The sequence below is a fragment of the Epinephelus fuscoguttatus genome, linkage group LG22 (genome assembly GCF_011397635.1).
Source record: "Epinephelus fuscoguttatus linkage group LG22, E.fuscoguttatus.final_Chr_v1".
Lineage (NCBI taxonomy): Eukaryota > Metazoa > Chordata > Actinopteri > Perciformes > Serranidae > Epinephelus > Epinephelus fuscoguttatus.
In genome coordinates, this window is record NC_064773.1 from 32,147,308 (window position 1) to 32,172,125 (window position 24,818).

General features: G+C 40.8%; 1 protein-coding gene across 1 annotated transcript in view; it reads left to right on the plus strand.

Moving 5' to 3' along the window:
• mkrn1 (makorin, ring finger protein, 1) overlaps positions 1-24,167 on the plus strand; it is a 30,389-nt gene extending 6,222 nt beyond the window's left edge. The window contains exons 3-8 of the mRNA XM_049567101.1: positions 5,486-5,667; positions 13,466-13,689; positions 15,017-15,231; positions 18,503-18,613; positions 19,200-19,344; positions 21,250-24,167. Coding sequence (XP_049423058.1) covers positions 5,486-5,667; positions 13,466-13,689; positions 15,017-15,231; positions 18,503-18,613; positions 19,200-19,344; positions 21,250-21,462 — 1,090 coding nt within the window. The 3' untranslated portion in view covers positions 21,463-24,167. The remainder of the gene's footprint in view (positions 1-5,485; positions 5,668-13,465; positions 13,690-15,016; positions 15,232-18,502; positions 18,614-19,199; positions 19,345-21,249) is intronic.
• The last annotated feature ends 651 nt before the right edge of the window (positions 24,168-24,818 follow it).

Sequence of the window (24,818 nt, forward strand, 5' to 3'; positions counted from 1 at the left end):
GAGCAACGCCATCGCGGCACACTTTAGTGCAGAGCTGCCAGAGCTTTACATCTGTCCCACAGATGATATGCCCTCACACTTATAAACAGCACCTGGTAGAAGATCAGTTCTGCACTCAGAATTTCAGGTCAACAGGCTATGGTACTGTGCTTGCTGAGGTTGCTTAGCAACCTTAGACGCAACTTGCTGCCGTGCTGTTGAAAGCTGGCACAAAAGGCACAAAAGTAGCACCCAGCGCCCAACCTCGCACTTTCCAGCCGGTTAAAGACACAGCGTGTGTATGGCCCCTATGACTTGACAATAGATTTGTTCGTGCATGTGCTGAGCAAATCCATGTATTTTGCTAATTTGTGTGTCCAGGGTGTTCGCTCAGCTAAATACTTTTTGACAGTTGCACACTCTAGTTTTCACTCTCATATGTGGGCAAAATACTAACACTGTAAAGCCCAGCAGAAAATGTGTGTAGTGTGGCACTTAAATAACATGATAACTTAAGGGGGTTTTGTAGAAAAAGCATGACTACATCTGAAAGTTAAGTATAGAAGTTAGGGTTGACTTAGAATAATCAAATACTTGGCAGTTTGCTATGAGGAGCTTGATTCGATGGACAGGTTCACAGCTGAATCATTGCAGTTTCGGGACAATGTGTTTATGAATCAAAGGATTATTTAATTCGGGCTATAAGAGGATGCTGAATGTCAGATTTTATAAGCTATTTTGGTATAAATTTCTTAATTATTTAATAAGGCACTTGCATAAGAATGTGGCACTATTTTTTCAAGTTATGAAATGTTCTCTGTCAAAATTGGGAGGAGGAAGCACTGTGGGGGTTTATTACAGAAGCTACAGATTATATTCAGCCACAGAATAAGCCTGAAAAGCTGAAAATCAGAACAGAATTACAGAGAGTTGTTGCATAGTGATGACGCATCGTCCCCTCTAGTTGCATTGGTGTGAACCGGCAGGTTTTTAGAATGTTGCAGAATGGCGCATTGCAAATAGTTGCCTGTTTCAACTCGTCTCATTGTGAATCGTTGGTCTGAACTTAGTTTAAAATCTCATACTGGAGTGGCATGATGCCCTTGTTTTTTGGTTATGTGTAAATATGCAAAGGAGGCATAAAAAAGGGACTTTGCAGCAGCTCTACAGGGTATATCTCTCTCCCTCACTATGTGTCATGTTCTGTCTGTCGATCTCTTCCGCCCCCCTTTAGTACTGTGGGTGGCGTTGCTGCCACACCTACATAATCACCTACACACACACCCAACACACAACAAACAGTGGTGGACGGAATATGTTCTATTATAAAATATGTTCTTATGCCAAGTGAGCAAGACAAATTTCTTAATTGGTAGTTTCAGCTCTTTTGTCTGGTGGGAAAAAAATATATAAATTAATGTGAGAATATGGATCAATGAGGGCAAAAAACATGATATGACTGTCATTCAATCTAAGGCAATACTTGAAGGATCAGATTTGACTATGTAAATTCTTGGGGATGGTGTACATACTGAAACTCTGGTGACTCTGGTATTGTCAAACCATAAATCCCGTGGTAGCTCTCCTGTATTGTAATATCTCTGTGTGTATCAGACCATTGTGGGTAATGTTGCAAATCAATGAGCAGGACTCTTGTCACTATATGTCACTATTGGATTTTAATCTGATATTTGCATTTCATCCCTTTGGTTAATTTGCCATACGACACTTACTGATTGAGTCTAGATAACTGACTATACCATGATGTATGTTTAGATATACTGTAAAATACATACACCCTGATAGAGGATTTCATCAGTGTCATCCATCGATAACACGTGTGTTACTATGGCATTTTATCCTCAACATGGAACATGTAATAGCCCATATCCTGTTTTTAGCCCATCTATGTGTGAGGGTCTCAGCAAACAACCTTATCACAAGCGGGGAAAAACAAGAGATGTTAATCCTAACTAAATATAGCCTTTAGACAAGCTCTGCTCTGTGATTTACACATTAAAATATTCAGACTCTCCCCCCACAAAGCCTCCATCTTTCTTATTTCTTCTTTCTCCATTGTTTCAAGGTTATTAGAATGAAGCATTTGATCACAACAATTTTCAGTCATTTTTTTCTGTAGTTCTTTAAATCACAGAAGTTGCTGTTGACAAAGCACATTATGACAGAAGCCCCTGGCTAATCTGTACACATGTGGATAAGCATTCTGTTTTTGTATTATTGAAGTGCGGTATATGCCGATTTAACATCCTCTGTTGTGTTTTTGTCTCTACAACATGATGAAACACACTCTGTATCCATAATATTTTGACCATGGCCACTGAAGGACACTTTTTGTGCGCTCAAGTTGTCTGTCATGTTGTGAAACTGAAACTGTCTTCTGTAATCCCCTACGCAGCCCAATACTGTGGAGGGTAACTACAACTAAAAACAGCTCAGCAGGGGACATGTCAGCATGCATTATTTTTACATGCTTATTATTGACAGGGGACGAAGGACAACCAAAATCTTATTTTCAGATAGAAGCACTAGAGTTGGACAGTTTGGACATGGTGTCCTTTCTTCAAAGGAGTGTGCCAGTTTGTGAAACGTGAACAGACTGAAGACAAAGCTCATTATCTTGGAATTGTCTTTGTCTTCTGTCTCTGTAAACTTTTGTCTCACTGCACAAACATTATACCGTGGCGTGCAGTGGCTGATCCATGGCGTTTGTCTGACTGTTTTTAGTTTTACACTGAGGGCTGAAAATTAGAATACATTTTTACTCAAACAGAACAGTTCAGAGAGGCCGAACATTTTGGAACAGATAGGTTTGACTTTTAGTCGTCATTCAGCCATTAGCCTACTTTCAAGAACCTGTGTTTGTCCCCATTCATATTGCTGCAATGTCAATAGGTTATGCATCAATTATGTCAAAGGAATTTGCAAACAAAACTGACGTTACGTTTTAGATGCAGAGGTCAGTCAGCAGTGATAAATCAGGTGCAGTGACTCTTTTTAGTGCCTTAAGGCTATAAAGACCTAACTGAATAAAACTCACTCCACTGGTCCAGTAAGCTGAAAATTCACTTCTCATTCAGTATGTTTACATGCACAGCTTAATCGAGCTATGCTCAAAATTCGATTTTGATGTCTAATCGGACTTCTGTCCTTGTCTCAGTTTACATGCAACTGAGAAAATTGAATTACTGATGGGAACGTGTCCTCCTCCTCAACACTAGGTGGCGATATGCGTCATTTCAGCGGGTTAATACGGCCCCCTTTCCAGTTGACCTATTACATCACTTAATAATAAACAACTGGAGTCAGGTGGCAGACCGTTATTTTTGAACAACAGCAAGATGGATAATCGTACAGCTTTGTTCATCTTGTACGTAATGTACGCGTTACTGATTGTGCAGATAAGGTGCACGCTATCCCTCATGGTCATGGTGATTTCGAGAGGCAGACAAGAACACCGTATACTGTTGGAGGGCTACAACAATAGCATGTCTTGTTGGGGTCATACGCCAGTGCAGGGGGTGTGGAGCATGCGCACATGCATTGTCTAGTTTAACTCCGATTAAGGCGTATACATGCAGGAGAAAATCGAATTCCAGTCGCATTATCTGGGTGTCTTAATCGGAGTTGGAGAACTCCGATATTAGTCGGAGTAATGCGTTTACATGCACATGTACTTGTCCAGTTATAGTCGGATTAAGGCAATAATTCGTTTTTTTCAAGCGATTGAGTGTGACTGATTGTATCAGACCATAGTATTGTATTGGAGCATGAGGCGTTGAGTTGGCATGGGCGATAGATCAAATATGATCGATGTATCGCGACTTGTTCCTCGTGAGATATATAAAATGACTATGTCGGGAACAGAAAGTATAAATGGTCACATGATTTTTTTAAGCAACCAGCAAGAGACTTAGTTCAGCATTTTGGCTCTCTTGCTCTCTTCTGTAGCTCTCTCCGTTTCACAGATACACATGAAAAGACTCACAGACATGATTCGTAACACACACTCCTCCGTCCATCCAGACCACTGTCTCCTGAGTGACTGTGAGCAGGCGAGGTGTGTTTGTCATCTGCAGGGCTCCAGACCACAATTACTTAGTTGCATTTTGCAACCATGGAGCACCACTGCAACTTGCAAGTATTATTAATAAATTGACTGGAGAGCTGTTAGTTTGTTTCCAGCTTACAGTGAATAAATCCTAACGTTTAACGGTGCCGCAGCATCAGTTTAACTCCTTAGGATTTACGATAGCGTGAGCAGAGGAAGCGTGAATCTGTATACCTGCTGGGCTCTAGACCACTAATATTTAGTCACATTTTGCAATGAGGTACCTTGAAGTACCAGTGCTACTACGAGATACTATGAATATATGAAGTGGAGAACTGTTGGTTTGTTTTCAGCTCACAGTAAAAACATTGTCATGTTTAAAGGTGCAGCAGCAACAGTTTAACTTTGTGCTAACTACTAAAAATAGCTGTTGACCAGAAGCTTCAAAGGGTGCTTCAAAATAAAAGCACCAGTGGTTTCACTTTGATCTATTTTATTATAACAATATTGAACAATCGATGTGTTTTCACCATTAAATCAGACCAAATATGCCAGGTTGAAAAGGTGTGTTTTCAGACAGGATTTGAAAGAGGAAAGGGAGTCAATATTGCGACTGTCACAGGGGAAGAGAGTTCCTGAGGAAGGGGGCAGAGCAGCTGAAGGCTCTAGAACCCATGGCAGTCAAGCAGGCAGATGGTGATGTGAGCTGGATGGCAGAGTTTCGCTGGCTGTCATATTGCCTGCCACCCATGCTGCCACCACAAAGAGAATAGAAGTGGATGAACAGACAGAAACGCTCCTCGATCTCCTTCTTAGACCAAGCTCTGATCAAACTGTGAAACTAGTTTCTGTTACTGTTGTTAGAAACATATTTAAGCTTACTGTTTAACTGTAAAATGAGATTATTTGTTACCAGCTGGCCGCCATTGTGTCAAATGGACGAGTTTGCATTACATAACTCACCAGCAGCTTTACAGCACTGTTGTCATCTTTTTTTCTGAAATGAAACCATTCTTCTGTTTTTTTTTTTTCCTGCTCTACCACGACTCCTTCTTGTTGCTGTTTCCAGGATAGACGTATGAGTTTGACGTCATTGTTTTGCAATGCACAACTGCTCTGAGGCATACAGTTCCAGTGGATCAGACAATTTGGAACTGGTTCTCGATGTCCATCCCTTTTGTTGATGGTAGAAGTTTGTTTCATACACTCTTGTAAGTAGATGTTAAATAGGGTGAGCAATCTTAAAAGCCCTGGTTGCATATATTTAGTGACTATATGTTATAATTTATGATTGTTAATTATCAGCTTTGTTTTGGCTGTCTGTATTTCACCTTTCATTTCACCAGTCATTTCTCCGGTTCTAACTTTCCTGCATGAGTGCTGTGGGGTAGTAGATTATTAGTACTGTAACAGTCCTGGTCCTGTGTGCTTCCTCAGGTATGAACACTGTAAACCAGCAAAGAACGAGGAGTTGCCAACACCTCAGACGCTGCCGCTGCCCTCTGCCTCGCTGGCCGGCTCGTCAGACCCAGAACCCAGTGGGCCGACACCTGGTTCAGGGGCACAAGACTGGGTCAACGCTGCTGAGTTTGTTCCAGGACAGCCATACTGTGGACGGGGTGAGTGACCAGACCTGATTACATCAAGTTTGATATTGATACGTAACACTTGTGTAAAAACACAGCAAGCCTCAACAAGCCACACATTGCTTCTGGTACAATGATGAATTTATCTAACTATAAAGCAAGGAATCTCTGTCTGTATGTGCTGTAATATGCATGTGAGAGTGTCTTTTACATATCTTGGGAACTGTTCATCCAACCTATTTTGTACTTGCTATGTGTATTACTGGGGACCCAAGGGCTTGCAGTGGTGCGATTTGGACATGTGACATCAACAAAACAGTGCTTTGTGGGTCTGTGCGGAGGCGGGGCTTTAGGGCTCTGCAGAGTCAAGCATGTTTTCATCTTTGTAAACAATGACTCTCTATCGTTCTCTACTATACATTCACACACCAGATAAAGAAAGAGACCAGAGATTTTACATGTGGCAAAGTCGAACAATTCAAGCATTAGCGATGTCACTTTCAGAATGTACACTTTTGTTCCTGGACCCAAGGAAGCGCAGCGCTCTGCACAGGTGAGAAGCAGTGTGCTGGCCGCTGGTTATTGACTGCAGCTTAGATGCTGGCTGTACTAAGGCTGGGCTGTATGGACAAAAATTCATATCACTGTGTTTTTAGGCCAGTGATACACGATATACAGTATGTAGCTCGGTAATTTCTATGAAATGGGCGAAGCCGAAAAAAATTGAATTCCAATCGCATTATCTGGGCGAAATGGGCTAAGCCGAAAACAGCCCTTGACGGCGTTCTTCCAATAGATCCATTCTAGCACACAGCTGATTCAGCCGCCGCCATGGATGTCCTATCTATTGTTCTTGGAATTTCCACAGCAGTCACAGACATTAAGGAGTCTCTTGAAAATATCCGTAAGGAGGTCTGTAACACCAGTGCAACAGTCACTGCAATGCAAGCAGATTTGGTGTGCGTGAAATCTAAGACTTCGAAGATTGAAACGGAGCTTACTACTCTTAACAAGTCTTTCACAACTTTATCAAGCCGCACTGATTTAATCCAGGCTGAGGTGCGCAAACAAAGGGATACCATCGACTTCTTACCTGAGGGAGCGGAGGGGGGTGACGCCATCGCTTTTCTCCAGCGTCATCTATCAGTTTGGCTGCCCAGTCTCTCATCCCGTGGGATTATTGAGATTGAAAGAGCACATCGGATTTATGGTGTTGCAAAATCGGATGGCAAGAACTTCAACAGAACACTGATCTTCAAACTTCTCCGCTACTCTGACAGGAAAGCTATCATGGATGCTTACAGAACTGCTGGATCTTCTCTCTCATATGAGGGCCATAAAATACTCTTATTGCCGACTACTCTCCATCCACCTCCAGGCTAAGAAAAGCTTTCGCCCAAGTGATGTCCGATCTTCGTAAGAAGGGCATCCAACACTTCCTCATCTATCCAGTGAAGCTGAGGGTGTCCCATAACAGCAAGCAGTTCTTGTTTGAAACTCCGGATGATGCTGAGAACTTCTTGGCTGAGCTGCAGTGAGTTGAACTACAGTCTGAATCCTCCCTACATCAGGTGAACCTCCCCCCCCCCCCCCTACACTTACAGACATTCACAGACGCTCACACAGACAGACGCTGGTTATGGATATGCGTGTATACGTGCGTGCACTTCCAGTGGGACCAATGCATACACACAAGCTTACATTCCCTCACCTTTTCACTCTCAACTTGGGATCCCTACATTGCTACAATGCTCAGAAACGGTGACTTGATATGTTTGATCCCAGTGCTTAACTTGATTTATGAATGGATAACATCATGGTGACAGTTACCTGGACTGAGGCCGCACCTTTCGTGCTTTTTGGACAATTTATAGCCTAGTCTCCACCTGCATACTGTCGCTCAGAAATACTTAATTTGAATATAGAGGCTATTTTCTTTTTTCTTGAACTATTTTCTCTTTGGTTTCGGTCATTATAGAGACGGACTTGGTTACAAGTAGCCTACTTTTTGATTTCCCTTTTTTAATTTATTTAGTCCAAACGAGCCTATTATGAGGCAGATTTACTCCTATTATTGCCCCTCTACTTCATTGTGTTTGGTCGTTTGATAAATGATTGCAATGTATTACAAAATAAATAAATGCGGTCCAATTGAACACTTTGCAGGCCACATATTTTTTTGGCTGACTTATTGTGTGTTAATATAAAGCAGAAAATTAAACACTGTAAACAATTTATTTACCTTTAGTAGTTTGTAAATCGGTCCTCCTTGCTGTGTCAGTATCCCAAGGAGCTCTTATATGCTCTTATTTACTGGTGCCTTCACAGGGGCTTCTCAGAGCTGTTCCCTGGCATACCGGTTTTGTATTGTTTGTTTTCCACAGTAAATTAGCTATTTATGGGTACATAGCCTATACTGCACACTTTTATTCACTTTTTTTATTTTTCATTTTAGTTTATGCTTTACTTTTACTCAATTTTGCTTTATTTGCCTTGTGTTTTGTTTTTTTGTGTATGCTATATCCAAATATGGTATATGATCTACATAATCTTTCATCCTCCTTTTACATCTTCACTTTATGGTTAACTTCAATTTTATGAGTCTGAATGTAAGAGGTTTGAACTCACCAGTGAAAAGATTGAAATGCCTTGAATTTTTAAAACTCAAGCATGTGGATTTGGCTTTTTTGCAAGAGACTCTTTTGAAACAGGTAGATATAAGTAGATTTAATAATAAAATGTATAAAGTTATATCATATTCCTGTGCCCCTAATAAATCAAAGGGTGTATTAATTGTTGTCAAAAGAAAACTTAACATAAAAATAGGTATCTCTGGTGGAGAGGGAAGGTTTTGCTATGCAACCTTAATCCTCAACGGAACAAAGTTCTGTGTGTCCTCAGTTTATGCACCTAATGTGTTTAATCTTACATTCCTTGATGGTGTGAAGGTGTGAATTGTTGGATTCTGCTGACTCAGAACACCTTAAATCCAACTATTAAGGATTCCACCTTTTACTCATCTCGCCATCATTCATTCTCTAGAATAGACTATATATTAATCTCTTTAACTTTTTTAAAATGCATCTCACATGCGTCCATCCTATCAGTGCTTATCTCTGATCATTCACCTGTCCTCATTTCTTTTGAAACTACGCCTGGACACTCTCGGTTCAAAAGGTGGCATTTCAATACTTCTCTGTTGCAGAACGCTGATTTCCTGAACAAAATCACCAACGAACTGAGAGAGTTTTTAGCAGTTAATTTACAGCCAGGGATTAACCCTCACACCCTGTGGAAAGTTACTAAGTGTTGTGTAAGAGGTATATGGACTTCTTTCTCCTCTCATTTGAGTAGAGAATGTAAAAGTAAATTTCTGTTTCTAGAGAATGAAATATCGAGACTTGAATCTCTTCAGAAATCTTCCTTTTCTGAGAATAGACAGAGAGATTTATCTATAGTAAAATCAGAGTTTATATCTCTAGCAACTTCTAAAGTGGAGTTCTTACATCTCAGAACTCGTCAAGAGATTTATGAAAATGCTGAGAAACCAAGTAATTTTTTGGCATTGAGACTTAGGCAATTTGAACAACTAGCATCCATAGATATGATCAGAAATGCTAATGGAGAATTATGTACACTTCCTTCACAAATTAATGAAACTTTTTCTTCCTATTACTCTAAATTATATACATCTGAGTCTCACAAAGATAATTCGGCAATATTGTCATTTCTAAACTCCTTGAATCTACCCACTCTTTCAGCAGAGCAGATTTTTAAGCTTGAGGACCCTATTACCCTAACTGAAATGAAAGATGCTCTGGACTTAATGCCAAAAGCAAAATCACCAGACTTAGATGGCATTCCACCAGAGCTTCTTGTGGCTTTATGGGACCTGGTTGGTCCAGTCATCTTGGACTCTTTTAATCTTTCACTTGTGGTTGGAGGCTTCCATCGGGATCAAAAAACTGCACTTATTTCTCTTCTTTTAAAAAAAGGTAAAGAACCGTTGGAATGTTCTAGCTATAGGCCCATAGAAATCTTAAATTGTGATGTCAAACTATATGCAAAAGTTTTATCAAGATGACTGGACACTTGTATCTCGCCCTTGGTTCATCCAGACCAAGCTGGCTTCATAAAAGGCCACTTGGCTTCTGATGGCAGTCGCCCTGAGGCTGTGATTGGTGTAGATAGCTGTTGTCCCCGCCTCTTTACACATCTTCGGCAGCATCTGTGCGAGTGAGTTTATTCCCAGCGGAGCTTTAGCGTACCAGATATTGTCTGTGTGAGCTGCTGTCATCCTGGGCTTCAGATAAAGGGCATTTGCATCTGGTGGAAGTTTGTTTAAATACTTTTCCAGGGATGCAGCGCAACTGCTGACCTAACTGACACTAACCGTCACTTTTGATTTGATTGTTGATTGCAATCAGCTGTGAGGCGGAGTGATACATACACAGTGAAATAACCGTGATGTTGTACTCCAATATCGTCACGGTTTTACTGTCTCTCGACCAATCAGATTGCAGGGCCGGAGCTAACTGTGGTATAATTCTCTATTGACCATGTGAAACAGCATACATTTTTTTCTTTGTTCTACCGTATGGAACAGCATACAATTTTGCTTTGTTCATTTGTTTTGGTTGTTTCTGTTTGTTTGTTTGTTTGTTTGTTTTCATGTTTTTTTTATTTTTGGTTCTTTATTTACATTGCGCTATGTACAGATGATTTTCAAAATCAAATAAATAATTATTAAACATCAAAAAAAAGAAAAAGAAATGGGCTACATGTGCATTTGCAATGCTGGATGTTAACTTTTTGCACATAGCACTGGAGCTAGAGAGGTTTAAAGATCTGCAGCACAGGCCACAAAGCCATAGCATGAGTATAACAGTATCAAGTAAGCCCAAATCCATTTTAGTTTGAAACAGAAAAAAAACTTTAAAAATCTTTGTGGTGTTGTTAAAAGAGCTATATGTAAGAAATCTAAAGCAAATAGTCATAAAATCATCCTAATATGTCACAGAGACTAAGGAATAATGTTCATATAACATACTGATCTCACCGACAACAATAGCACAGCCAGAATATTCGCATTTAAAAACATTTTTACAGTCCGCAAATCATGTTTATGTTTTGAATTTGTGTTTTGGCCTGTTGCACCACCCACTGCCGTCTACCAGTCACACAGTCAGAGTCTCAGCATCAGTTACAGTTAGGACTGAGCTACAGCAGCACGGCAAGCAACGTTAGCAGTGTCCCGGTACATAACATTAGCAGCTGGCTCCTCCTCAGCTGTATTCCAGCAGCAGCGTTAGCAGTGTCCCGGTACATAGCATTAGCAGTCGGCTCCTCCTCAGCTGTATCCCGGCAGCAGGGGAAAACTGAAGATCAAGGATGCGGCGACACGGCCCTGCCACGGCAACCGCCCGTGGGCAAACAAATCAGTCTCCAGCGTGCCGCTGTCCAGCAACCTCGAATCTGTAGGGGAAGGGGGGCGGACACGACTCGTGGCAGTATTTTGAATTTGAGTGCAGTAACTGTTTTGGCCACATTCTTACATACAGCGCCTTTAAAAGCTAAAAAACGTTAGTGCTGGAAAATGATTTTATTTCTTTAGTCTACTAATCTTATTTATGCACACAGCATCAACAGAGAGGCTGAGGGAGTGAAGGAGCGAGAGACACTTTGTCCTTGTCATATATGTCTTGTATATAACAAGTCTGTGTTGTCGCTGCATTTTTAAAAACACATCTGTTGCCTGCATCCAGTCACTGTTTAAATGTCACACAGTAGACTACAACTACCAAGAAGAATGGAAATGCGCTATGATCCACCTCACACACAAGTTAGCAAACAAACACTGACCTGACACAATCAAGCAGCTCTGTCTCCCACACATACAGCACAGTGCTGTACTGCACGTGTGCTACTGCAGTCATTTCATTTATCTCACAGACTGATTTAGTTTAGTGTGTGAAACATATAGACCGATGTCACACTGTAGACTAATGAACAGACAGATTAAACAGAGCTGCAGCACTGTGTTTCTCTAAGGGTGCTTTCACACCTGTAGGTTTCATTTGGTCCGCACCAGAGGGAAAAAATGCTCCTTTGTTGCATTTTAGTTTTGGTTCGGTTTCTGTTCACACTGACTTTTTTATAAACAAACCAAGAGGAGTAAACATGAAATTCTACAGACTGATGGGTAACTCAGTGACTGGACAGTTTGGGTGTTTCCCATCCTGTATCATCAGGACCCATGTGGGGAAATCAAATTCGATTGACTGACAGAAGTTAATGCAGCAGCACTTTAATGCTTCTTAAGTGTTTATATTTATGTTGTTTGGTTTCGCAAAGAGCTTGTGGAGAAATAACTTATTGTATGCATTATTAGTAGGCTATTATTAGACTGCAAATCAATGGCATGTTATGAATAATGACTAACAGAGAGACAGGATGAAAAGAAGGCGTCTTATACAGTGATGGTTTGGGGCTTAAAATTGTGGGATGATCAGTATCACACACTTTTAATGGAGTTAATGAACAGATGAAGTACATGGAGTCAGATACAATGGTGACAGCTTTTTAATCAGGGAAAATACCCTCACTGACATGCATATGTGTTACCATGGCTACATGTATTCATTAGCATTAAAAGGTTATGGGATATAAGTGGCATTTATTAGGATCAATCATGAGATCGCAGACAGATTTCATCATCAGCAGATGGATTTATTGATAGTTTAACTGTTGCTAAAATCACGTATCTGCTATCATAAAATGCTGTGGTTGGTTCATTTTCTCTCATACCACAAACAAACTGCACCAGAGCCCATTCTGAAGTAGACTGAGACCCACCTTTTCAAGCGGTCTTGGTTCAGTTGCTTGGTCCATGCCAGGGTTCGACTGACAGCTTTCATACCAGCCCAAACAAACCGTACTAACCATGCAGACAGACCTGAGTTAGTTTTAACCGAACCAAACAGGTTAGGTGTAAAAGCACCTGAAGTGTTTCTGGATAACTTGTGTATGAGTCAGTGAGTGGGGCGGAGTTGTGCAGAGATTGTGAGAGAGGAGAAAGGCACAGTGGCATGAGCGGCATTCTGTAATGCAACAAAGTAGTTGCATTTACATCTGTTAAGGGTGGAGCTTTCAATTTTAATATAATGCTGGACAGACATGCTTTGAACTGAACTAGTTTTAATCATTTTTGCACAGATTGTACTTGTTTTTGACACAGTTCTGTGTAGTTTTTTATCTGTTTGAGTGCCACAAAGCCATGCGTAGAGAAAAAGAGACCAGCCGTGTAAAAATAGTGAAGAGCAGGGTGATGTTTCCGTGGTTGATATGGTGGCTTTAGTTGATTAGAATCAGTCTGCTGCTGCAGATGTGTTGCACCATGTCTGTGCCACATTGATTTTAGCTGTTTGAGACACATGGGCCAAACAATGAGACCAAGACCTCCTAGAACTCCATAGTACTAAGGACAGGGAGTCCCCAGAACAGTTTGGTCTGAAAACACCTTATGTGTAATTTCTGTTCTTTTGGTCTGTACCAGTCAACGGAACAGGAGGCATGAATGACACAAAAAATGCCATGTGGCTTCCACTGTGAATAGGGTTCATCCAAGGTCATGTTGTGTGAAATTTGGAGCAGCTCAACTTTAGTTCAGGGGGTTAGGTTGCATTTTGAGGCATGTCTGAACAGATAAAGGGAAAGTGTCGTCAGATGATCTTATCTTCATTTGCGAGGGAAGACAATTGGTAAGCATTAAACGTTTTAGTGTTCTCATGCATGTGGCCCAAAATAAATATAAAAATCTTTCTCTGTGCAGCTGAGCCAGTGAAGGTGGAGAGCTCCGTCCCTCTCATCGAGGAGTTTGACAGTGAGGCATCGCAGGACAACAAAGAGTTGAGGAAGCAGCTCTGTCCATATGCAGCCGTTGGAGAGTGCCGCTACGGAATCAACTGTGCCTATCTCCACGGCGATGTGTGTGACATGTGTGGCCTCCAGGTGCTCCACCCCACTGACAACGCTCAGCGCTCTGAGCACACAAAGGTAACCTGGAATACCCTGAAATCATAAGGAATGGATTATAAAGCCATTTTATCCAGTGACATTGACTGTTTGCAACAGCTCAAAATGAGATGCTAATACCTAAATGTTTTGTACCCTAATCTTAGCTAATTAGAGAATGATGAAAAGAGATGAAAGATTGGATAATGAATTCACAATACTTCAAAGGAATACTTTGCTGATTTTCAACCAGCTTTGTGTCAAAACAATGTCGGTAGTATGTGTAAATGAACTGTGATAAACTTCCCTCCGTCTAAGCAGTCCCTCAATATTGCTAAACAATTTTTTTTCCCTTCCCCCATTGAAGGTTGATCAGGCACCAAAACATGACACAGCAGTTTATTTAAGCAATAAGTCTCAAGAAGATTTTTGCTTTTATCAAACAAACCAATACTTAAGACGTATACCTGGCAACATTCAGAAAATAAATAAACAACAAAATGCAATAATTTATTGATAAAAAAGTGACTCTTCCACCAAGCAACTTCAGTGACATTTATCAGAATGGTTGCCAAGCAGAACAGGCACAGTGGAAAGCTCCGGCTGCTGTGCAAATCCGTGGCAACATGGAGCCAAAAATGTTCACTCCCGTGGGCTCTAATGTGCCTAATATTAGGAGAAAGGCAAAAACAAAAAGAGAGGTCTCAAGATGCTGCAGTGATATTATAACTACATTAGGAATGTCCAGATTGATGGCCAGCTGATTACTGTTGACTTATACTCAGTAAAGATATGTAATGTAGCCTCTGTTAGCTCTTGGTTCCAGCCACTGGCTGCTAACAGCTAACATGGGTACGTTGTTTCAATGTAGGATTATGAGAAAAAAAAAATGGGGTGCGTTCTCTGACACGTCGATACCAAGTTTACTGTGTCCTTTTTGTCCCCAGTGGTGTCCCAGGGAAGACCTTAGTTTGTCCCAGAGACCTTTCTGTTGTCCCTGGTACAACAGGACACAGTTAGTTTTGAGCCCTCTTGTGACATAATTAAAAACTATCGGCTGCTGCCATTGGTGAATGTCATCTTGTTTGGCTAATGGCAGTCAACAAGCCAAATAACTTCCGATACCAACGCGGGGCTGATAAAGCGGTGGTGAATTCACTCTTGCACGTAAGATTGAGCCACTCTTATCTTAATACAGCTCTGTAAAGTCCAGTCTATAAGAAATACTTTACATTCGACATGTTTTGAACTCCTCCGCGTTCTCCCAGCTGCTTTCTGCTGATCTGTTAGCTCAAGGAGCACAGTTGAATAGAACCCTGATTAAACAGAAGAGGCCTCAGTGTGTTGGTTTAACTCTTTCCTCTCCTAGGCATGCATCGAGGCCCACGAGAAAGACATGGAGATTTCATTTGCCATCCAACGCAGCAAGGACATGATGTGCGGCGTGTGTATGGAGGTGGTGTTTGAGAAGGCCAACCCAAGCGAGCGCCGCTTTGGCATCCTCTCTAACTGCAGCCACTGCTACTGTCTAAAGTGCATTCGCAAGTGGAGGAGTGCCAAGCAGTTTGAGAGCAAAATCATCAAGTGAGTCACTTACACATGGCAAAGTAGGGCTCCATCACTCTGAGGCTAAATGATTTTGAATTTGAATCTCTCGTCGATTTTCTCAGAAGACTGTCAAATATTCACTAAACAATTAAGTAGCTTTTATTGAGATATAGTCTGTAGAACATCAAAACAGATGACCAGAAAAGTTGTAAAATCTATGTGACAAACTGTGTAAAAATCCAGAGGTATTTGATTTCCAGGTAGTGAACCGAACAGAGCGCCCATGCAACTGAGAACCTTTGGACAGCACATTTTTTGTGTGATTTTGCTGATATTTCAGTTTAAACCGTATTTCACATTTTATTCCTCTTTATAAAGCCAGTTCCCTAAATTGTCAGTGCAGGAAGTTACAGAGATGAATTTAGTTAAAGCTCATTTCTTCTGTGTGCTGGAGGGCAGACATCTGCCTGTTTATTCTGATAGGAAATGAAGACAAGTGAAATACTTTCAGGCATCCCATCTTGACAGAAATACAACAGTGCTGCATGCAATATTAGCACATAATGTTGTATAGACAAGAGAAGCAGGTTCACTAAGTCAAGATCAGGTCATCCTCTTTATGTCCTTTTTTTAAATCCATTGTTAAATGTGTAATTCACCTTTATTGCAATTGAATACTTTCAATTCCAAAGCAGCCTAAAGTTCTCAGTGAGGAATTTATTTTGTATTTTAAGCTCCTTTATTAAGAGCTCAAATAAAAAATCAATAACATTCAGAGGTTGTGAAATGTTTTCAGAATGAATTTCCAACTCTGGGATTGTAAGGCTGAGTTTTGAAAGCTTTTTAGGACGTTTGTAGCTGTAGGAACTGGGAACGTCTAAATAAAATCAATGAACACAACATTGATAGGTTAGGATCAGTTGAACATACAGTATGTAGTTTTCTGCCTCGAGGGGTCTCTTAATCAAAACGGTAACAAATAAAACAAGCGATGCTTTCAGAGCAGTCAGTTTCTCACAGTTAGGATTCTTTCAGTGTTCATTGTTAAGGAAGTTTTTACCAGGAACCGAATAATCCACAGAGATCTCCTCCTCTGAAAAACAAACCTACCAGGTGATTAAAAGTGGTAACAACACTGACCAAAGCGGCTTTACGTTAAAAATCAGTGTTTCTCTGATGGTGTTTGGCAACTTTTGCTCAGCTTGTTTCTCTGACAATTCAAGATCCAGACATCTGATGACTAGAATCCTTCATCTAGCTGAAATATGTAGTCAAAAATGATCTAAAGATGATCCAAAGATCTAAAAATCATCATAAAATCGTAAAAAATGTGACTTAAAAGTGGATGAGAAGCTATTTAAGACAGCACAACCCTGATGCATATGCTAAGAGAATATGAGGCCATTCAGTACGTTTACATGACATCGTAGAAAAGCGATTTATTGTGTGAAATCAACTAAGGCCCTGGTCGCAAAAAGCATTTTAGCAGCTGGAAGCGGCTTTTTGTAATTGTTTTTAATGAGAATAAAGCTTTTTGCTTGCTGTTTTTGCCTTGCCACACACCTTACATTGCTGCACTTTTTTTTTTTGCTGGAGCGCTCTGAACTCCTTGAGTTTAAAAAAAAAAAAAAAAAAAATCTAAACTCTTTTTCCACCTTGTCCAATTGGATGATTTGAGTGGCAGGACTTCTTTTGTATTCACAACAAGTTTACAGTTGGTAAACAATGGAGGAGAAACTGGTGGTACTCAGTTACTTAGTAGGACCAATGGACCCCCTATAGTTAGTATTCATTTTGTTATGCTAGGCGTGACAACAGACAGCAGGTTGTCAAACTGGAAATGGCCATCATGGAGGCGAAGCTGCTGAACCAACTGGTGGCACGCCCTGTGATCCACCCTCTTTCTTTTTTTTATGATGTCATGTACCCACAGATCTCCGCTTCCCTGTGCCCAACAAACTACTTGCTGACAGCCTCTCACCCTCAACCAGAGCTACAGCAAACACCCTCTGCCTGTCCATTTTAGTAACCAGCTGCTAATTACTATCAAATAAAATAAATAAGCGGTAGATTGACTACACAGGAAGGTTAGGCTATGGAGATGAGGGGTTGGTTACCTGACAACAATAAAAGGGCACAGCAAGCGTGTTTTTACTAGTGGCAATTAAGTGCAATTTAAACAAAAAAAAAAAGTAGAGGTGTTTTGGGACCTGAAAAACGCTTTGTGTGTGTGATTGGGGCCCATGTTAGTGTGACTGAAATCGTACAAAATCAGATTTCTCAAAGTCGGATTGGGGGTCAAAACTAGCTGAGGCACTCTGCGCATGCTTCAAAGTTTCCGCCCTGGGAAATGCGTGACAGAAGAAGAAGCTGGTAACAGCATGGCGAAATCTACATACAGAGGCATACATTTTTGGATGAATAAAAGGTACAGAGCTGTAAAGTTGTCCACCGTGGTACCAGTTTGCCTCTAGCTAACCACAGCTAACCGTAGCCCATACTTTCCCTTGACATCTTAATTTATGGGAATGCTTTGTTGTAAAGAAAATATGGGCAGATAGATGGAGTTTTGTTAACAGGTTGTGTTCTTATTGTAATGTTCTGGTCAGGTTGCCACACTGGCCCAATGCCAGTCACCACACAGCTGATGTTTCAATTTCAATCAATCAATTTTATTTATACAGCCCAATATCACAAATCACAATTTGCCTCACAGGGCTTTACAGCATACGACATCCCTCTGTCCTTATGACCCTCGCAGCGGATAAGGAAAAACTCCCCAAAAAAACCCCTTTAACGGGGAAAAAAAACGGTAGAAACCTCAGGAAGAGCAACTGAGGAGGGATCCCTCTTCCAGGACGGACAGACGTGCAATAGATGTCGTACAGAACAGATCAGCATAACAAATTAACAGTAATCCACATGACACAATGAGACAGAGAGAGAGAGAGAGAGAGATGCAGGTAATGACAGTAGCTTACAACAACATTATTGAAAGTAATAATATTATAGTTATAGTTCTGGCTACTGTGGTACAATATGTTGAAAGTATGTATTAATATCTGGCAGTATACATGTGTGACAATAGTCGTGTATAATAACAGTAGAAGAATGACTAATGATAGCAGCAGCAGGAGGCATCTGGCAGGACCACGGCAGCAGCACAACCACACACGTCACGCTGTCCAGGCACCGCTGCGATATGAGTTAATCTGAGAGACAGTGGAGCACAAAGGTTTAACAGTACTTGTACCAGACTCTCAATGTTCCAGGACTCTTTCCACCACTTGTTTTCTTCTCCTCGCAGGTCTTGCCCAGAGTGTCGAATCACATCTAACTTTGTCATCCCAAGCGAGTACTGGGTGGAGGATAAGGACGACAAGCAGAAACTCATCCAGAAATACAAGGATGGCATGGGGTACACAAAGGATACACATCCACACACTCACTACACAAAGTGCTGCACTGAAGCCTTGTTTCTACCAACTGCTTTGTATCTACTACAGGAAACAAACAAACCAGAGAAACAGGGACACAATGCATACAGTTTTTCTCCTTCTTTAGTTTTCACTAAAGCTGAAGCTGAGTTTCCTTGTCTTTTCTTTAAAGGTATTTAATGAAGCAGCTTCTTCTTGTAATTTTCTGGTCTTTTGAAATTGTTAAATATCAGCAATGCAAAGTCCATTATTTTCCCTTCAGGATGGAGCAGACAGATTTTGAATAGAAAGCTGTTGCGGGTGGATGTGATGAGTGGGTTGGTGAATCTGCAGGAGTGGGTGGCGATGGTGGGAAGCTCTACAGGGAGCGGGCTGATGCATGATGTAAACAAACACACATGTAACCTTAACACAGTAGGCAGTATCGAGGTCAGCACAATGATTGAAGTCATGTTTGAATATCGTACGATAAGTTGATAACAACATTATTATGACAGGTTTACTTGGAATCACTGAGACAATCTCACTTTCTGTTCGTATTCTCTGGCTTCTTCTTGTTCTCTCCAGGAGTAAACCGTGTCGATACTTTGACGAGGGTCGTGGAACATGTCCTTTTGGCTCAAATTGCTTCTATAAGCACGCTTTCCCCGATGGTCGGCTGGAGGAGGCTCAACCACAGCGAAGACAGACTGGGTCCAACAGCAGGAATCGGGTAACAGCTCGCACTAACACCCTGTCATTGCACCAGCAAGTACTCCTAAACATACATAAGATAGTCACAGTTTGTATGATAGCCAAAGTTTTCTTTACTGGTACATGTAAGGATTGTTAATGCTGTCAGAAGCCTCTGCTTTTACTCTGCCAGTAAAAGTAACCACAGCTCCTCAGCTGTAGCACCCTCTGCTGGATGTGGAAAGTATGATATGTGATAACATGCACAGTGATCAGGAAAATAAAAACTCGTCTGAGGTGTAATGATGAACAGAAACCCTGCCATTAATAGTGCCATACTGAAAATGTAGTGCATTTATGGAGCTTGGAGAGTAAACAGAGTAAGTTATGTGTTGGAAAGCTCTGATGTTGCAGCCCCAAAATGGCCACCAACAGTTAACATGTGCAAAGGCAGTAGTGTGACAGGATGGTTGTACAGAATTACAGAATAAGATTTTAGTTGAAATTAGTAAAATGAACATTATTTACATTATTCAGGGATTTCTATCTGTTACTCAGTGCAGGTTCCATTGTTAAATGTGAATAATAAATGAAACGGAAAATACAGTTTTGCAAACGATGTCAAATGGTGAACAGATATGTGAGGCATGAAGGAAGTTTCACAGTTAAGACCTGTTTTTATTGACTATCCTCTTCTCTTATCAAATGAGTATTGTTTGAATGCAGTCATTCATGTCTGTTATGCTATTTTTTAGGGCTGCCCCTGACCAAGAATTTTCCTAGTTGACCAATAGTTGTCATTTAGGGCCATTAGTCGACTAGTCGCCTGCATGTTTACGATATTAATGTAATTATTAAATTATTAAATTATATTTTGAATGAGGGAACACAATGGTTTGAGTTGAAGGTCTGAGAGGGAATAGTATCAGTATCATTGTTAACACTGTGCTACATTACAGAGAAATACAAAACCATACCAATGAACTTTCATTAATATAGGTCCATATTTTATCTACAAGTGCGCGTCACACACTGAGCGAGCCGCCTGTTAATGATGCTGTCAGCAAAGCAGTAATGATTGTGCTAAGTGGCTAATGGGCATGTAGCTACTCCATGTTTCAGATGATACTTCATGTTTGTACTGGACGAATGTTTGCCTGCAGAGTTCACATATCACTTTAGGTTCGTCCTCCACCTTCTCAGAATGATCCCACACTTTGGATTTCCTGCCATGCATGGTCACCTCCTGTGTCTGTCCTTTCAAATTAAATTCCCACATGGTCCAGTCATATAGGATTTGATTTATTTTGACGAGGTGCAGCTCCTAATAGAGTTTCAGTTTTGTTTTCTTTTTTTGTGACTAAATGACCAATTAAATCTTACCGACTAACAACCTTTCTGTCGACTAACAGTTGGTCAGCTATTAGGGGGCAGCCCTACTCTATATAATTTAATTGGGAAGTAGACAACTTTTCAGATAAAGCTGTCTGCTTATCAACTCCTTGATGATGGCAGAATAAAGTACTGTCCACCACTGCTCATTTCAGAAATGCCACCACAAGAAAATGTGTTTTTTGTTTCTATTATCAAACAGAAAATGGATCACAGATGTTTGTTGTCTGGCTGCCAGTGTTAGCTAATGTGCTAACAATAGTGAGCCTTAATTTTCCCCGGATTGTACCTGGGTCCAAACAGGAACCTATCTAAACACACATTATATTACATAAACATGTTTTCTTGCAGTGTCCTGTCTAAAATGAGCAGTGGTGAAAGTTACAATATTCTGTTATGATCAAGGAGTTGATAAGCAGTCCGTGTTAGCTAGCTTGCGCTAGTTGAAAGGTTGTCTGTTTCCGCATTAAATGATATTATATGGGAACAGTATTTATGGTTTCCAGAGTATGTTCTTGTTGGGAAAATAAAACCCTCTCCTCTTTCCTCCCAGAACTCGAGGCGAACACCACTGTGGGACATCTTTGACGAGCGGGAAAGCACCGACTCCTTTGACAACGAGGACGAGGAGATGGTGACGTTTGAGCTGAGCGAGATGCTCCTCATGCTGCTCGCCGCAGGAACCGACGACGAGGTGACAGATTCAGAGGATGAATGGGACTTGTTTCACGAGGAGCTGGACGATTTCTATGAGATTTACCTATAGCAGCCCCACCCACTATCCCCACCCGCCCTCATGTATATTAGACACTAGAATGGACTGTCTTGTGCGAGTGATGGACAGTAGCTTTTCCCCCACCCCCCTGTATTGTGGCAGTGCCTTTAAGCAGGCCATTAATAAAATAAATGAACTTATAAAAGATTAAAAAAAAAAAGAAAAGAAAAAAAATTCAGCAAGTCAGTGCGCTCGTGCTAAACATTTTCTAGACATCTATCCTTGTGGGTCTATCTTGTGCGGTTCATGTTAAAAGGAAAAATAATAAAATGACAAAAAGAGCTCAATATAAGATTTAACAAAATTATAACTTCAAATATTGCTAATAAACATTGTCAAGTTTATTTGTGGGTGTGGGTTTGACTTGTTTATCATCTACCCAGGTGTTAATACATACTTCTGAGACTCTGAGGATGCACTCGAATTTACTCCGCACCATTTACTGTAATCGTGATGGGCATGTTGTAAGATTTTACATACCTTTTTTTTTCCTTTAAGCTGCTGATAGCCAGTATATTGTGCTGATGTTTAATACATTTACCATAATCATCTCCATGTTGTACTGAAAAATATTTACTGTCCCCTTTATTCAGGGTCAGAAAGTCTTTCATGAGGCATTTAGAACATAAACTGTCCATCAGAGCCCAAACAGTCAAACTGTTGTGAGGTTTTACCACCAGCCCTGATCCTGAGTAGCCGTGTTTGTAACTTGGACATTTCATAGACTGAGCAGGTTTACAAAGGCTGATCTGCAGCTGTGGGATTTAAAGTGAAATTTCTAGAGCACACTGATCTGCGATTTCACTGTCACAGAAAAATTTCCAGTGTCGGAATAAAATCACGACAGTTTTCCCTTTGGTGTTGCGTGCTCCTGTGATCTGGCTAGTTTGGTGTAAAGTGGTCATAAGAGGTAGTATGAGCTGTCTTTTTCTCGTCCTGATGTTCCGATAAAATCAAACGAGTTAAATAATATGCAAGTTTTTAGCCTTGGCTCATGCAAATACTGAAGTTGAATGATGTGAACGTTGTCAACAAACAATGTACTCCAACGTGAGATGTTAAATTGTAGTTGGAATGAAAACTGGGTTGACATGTCTAACAACATTAGAATTTCACGTTGAGTGGACGTTAACTTTGTGAAGTATACATTGGATTTTGTTCTCCGTACCTTACATCATGTTGTTACTGTAGGTCAAGATGACTTTGGCACGAGAAGTTTGGAAGACGATGGATTTTTGTAACTTAAAACCGACAAAATATCAACATCATCTGTCGTCAGTATTTTACGCCAAATTGACGTTGGGATTAGACCTCCCGATACTGAATTTTCGTCACTGGACATCACAACCTAAATTTAAATATCAACATCGAATGACGGTGGTGGCCAGTTTGGAGGGGTCAGTGTTTAATTTGGCGTGTATCTGATCTATCAACTAGCACTTACTTTAGTGAGAAATCTCTCATTCCTCTCATTCTTACGGTCTCGTCTCGCTAAAATAGTGCTGCTAACCATCGGAGGCTGGTAGCAATTTGAGGCAACAGAATCCAAAATGTCAAGTTTGTCCACTGATACAGTTTATCTTTATGCATTATATTGATGCCGAATTCACAAGTGTACTGTCGACATTTGACGCCTTTTGTCTTGTGTTTGTAGAATCATGTGTTTTTGCACACACTAAGAAATTAATATTTAATATTTTTTAAAGGGAGTTTGATCATCCTCCAGTAGCAGGATGGAAAACAATCTCAAAAGGACTCCAGTTGTAGTTGTGTAAATAGTGACCCTGCAAGATCCCAAGTCCTCTAGCATATGGTGTGCATAGTTTGAGGCCACAGAGTGCTGCTCAGTGCTCCCGCTGGTGGCTGGAAGCTATACTACAGCTATACTACTGAACAAAAGCCACCAGTGGCAGCACCGAGCTTACTGCTGCTGAGTGTGCTGCAGTCAAGAGTCTCATTCACTGCTCAGTGAAGTGTCTGGGTTACAAAGACAATGATCTAGGACCCTGATGCATTGTATGACAGGTCCTGGATCAAGGCTAGGGGTAAAAAACTAAGTGGCTACGGGCTAAATGACCCCTACCTTCCTCTTTTATCACACACAGACACACACACACCTGTGCATCTGTAGTGAATCTGGGAAACATACTGCCTTTGAATGAAGAATGAATTTACTGTGCAATTAAGGTGAAATGTCATGTCAGGTTTTCCAGACACTTTTGTTTTTCTGTGATCCAACTACAAAGCTCTAACTTCTCTTTGGTCCAATTTGCTCCCGCATCAGTAAACAGCTATGTCACTCAGACAAAATACAAAGAACTTTGTTTCAAATCTTCTCCCTACACCATCCTGAATCTCAGCATCCAGGAACACCTGTGGTACCAAAAGACAACTCCTTTGTCAGAACCCGGCTAAAGAGTCAACACTTTAAGCTCTTCAGCAGACTTGCAGTGCAGAGAATTGTGGAGCTGAGACACTTTTAGTTTCCCCACAGCACCAGTGTGAAGTGTAGATTCACTGCTCTGTGTTGGCTTCACTGAGTAACGCTTTGCTGCTGAGATGTTCATCCACAGACTCCATAGCCGGTCTCAACCTGTTAAACTCCATCGGAATGCATATGTTTATACTGAAATGTGTGTTTTCTATGTTCCACAGCCATCCATCTTAACTTGAAATTAAAGTTTATTATCAATCTCTGTGCTGTGTGGAGTCTGACTCTTTGTCTGTTGTCTTGTCTTGTCTGAATTACGGAGAAGCTCTGAGAAAGCCACTGCACACTACCTGCTCAGCACTGAACAGCAAGTAGACACAGTTAGAGACTAGCTGGTGAACATAGTGGAGCATTTAGCAGCTAAAGATGCATATATTAAAAGCAGGAGTTGGTGGAGACCAAAAACAGAGCTGAAAGAGAGTATATTGGACTGTTTGCCAGGCTGTTCACCCTAAAAACTTTATAAAGTGTTTTGTCAGTGTGGTGTTTTCACCTCTGATCTGCTGCTTCAGAGTAAACTGATTTGAGCTTTTTAATTTCAAGTGTTTTTAGGGAAATGCACCACCAAAGTGCAATATCAAGTGACATAATCTGGACCTTGAGGTTGGTCCTCTACTTTAATTTCCATTTAAGTTCTGTACTCGCATGTTTAGCCAAGTCGACAGAGGAAAATATTTCCATTGAACGATTCTGCAAACCACATGTGCGTCAACAGTTATACATTTTACGCGTGTCATATCGTTTCTAAACTGATGTAGTATATCAGCTGACTGTCATCTGGTGACAAGCTGCAGGCCACTGTTTGAGACCAACAGACAACAAAAGCTGTTGTTTTACAGGAGCCCATTGTGTTTCC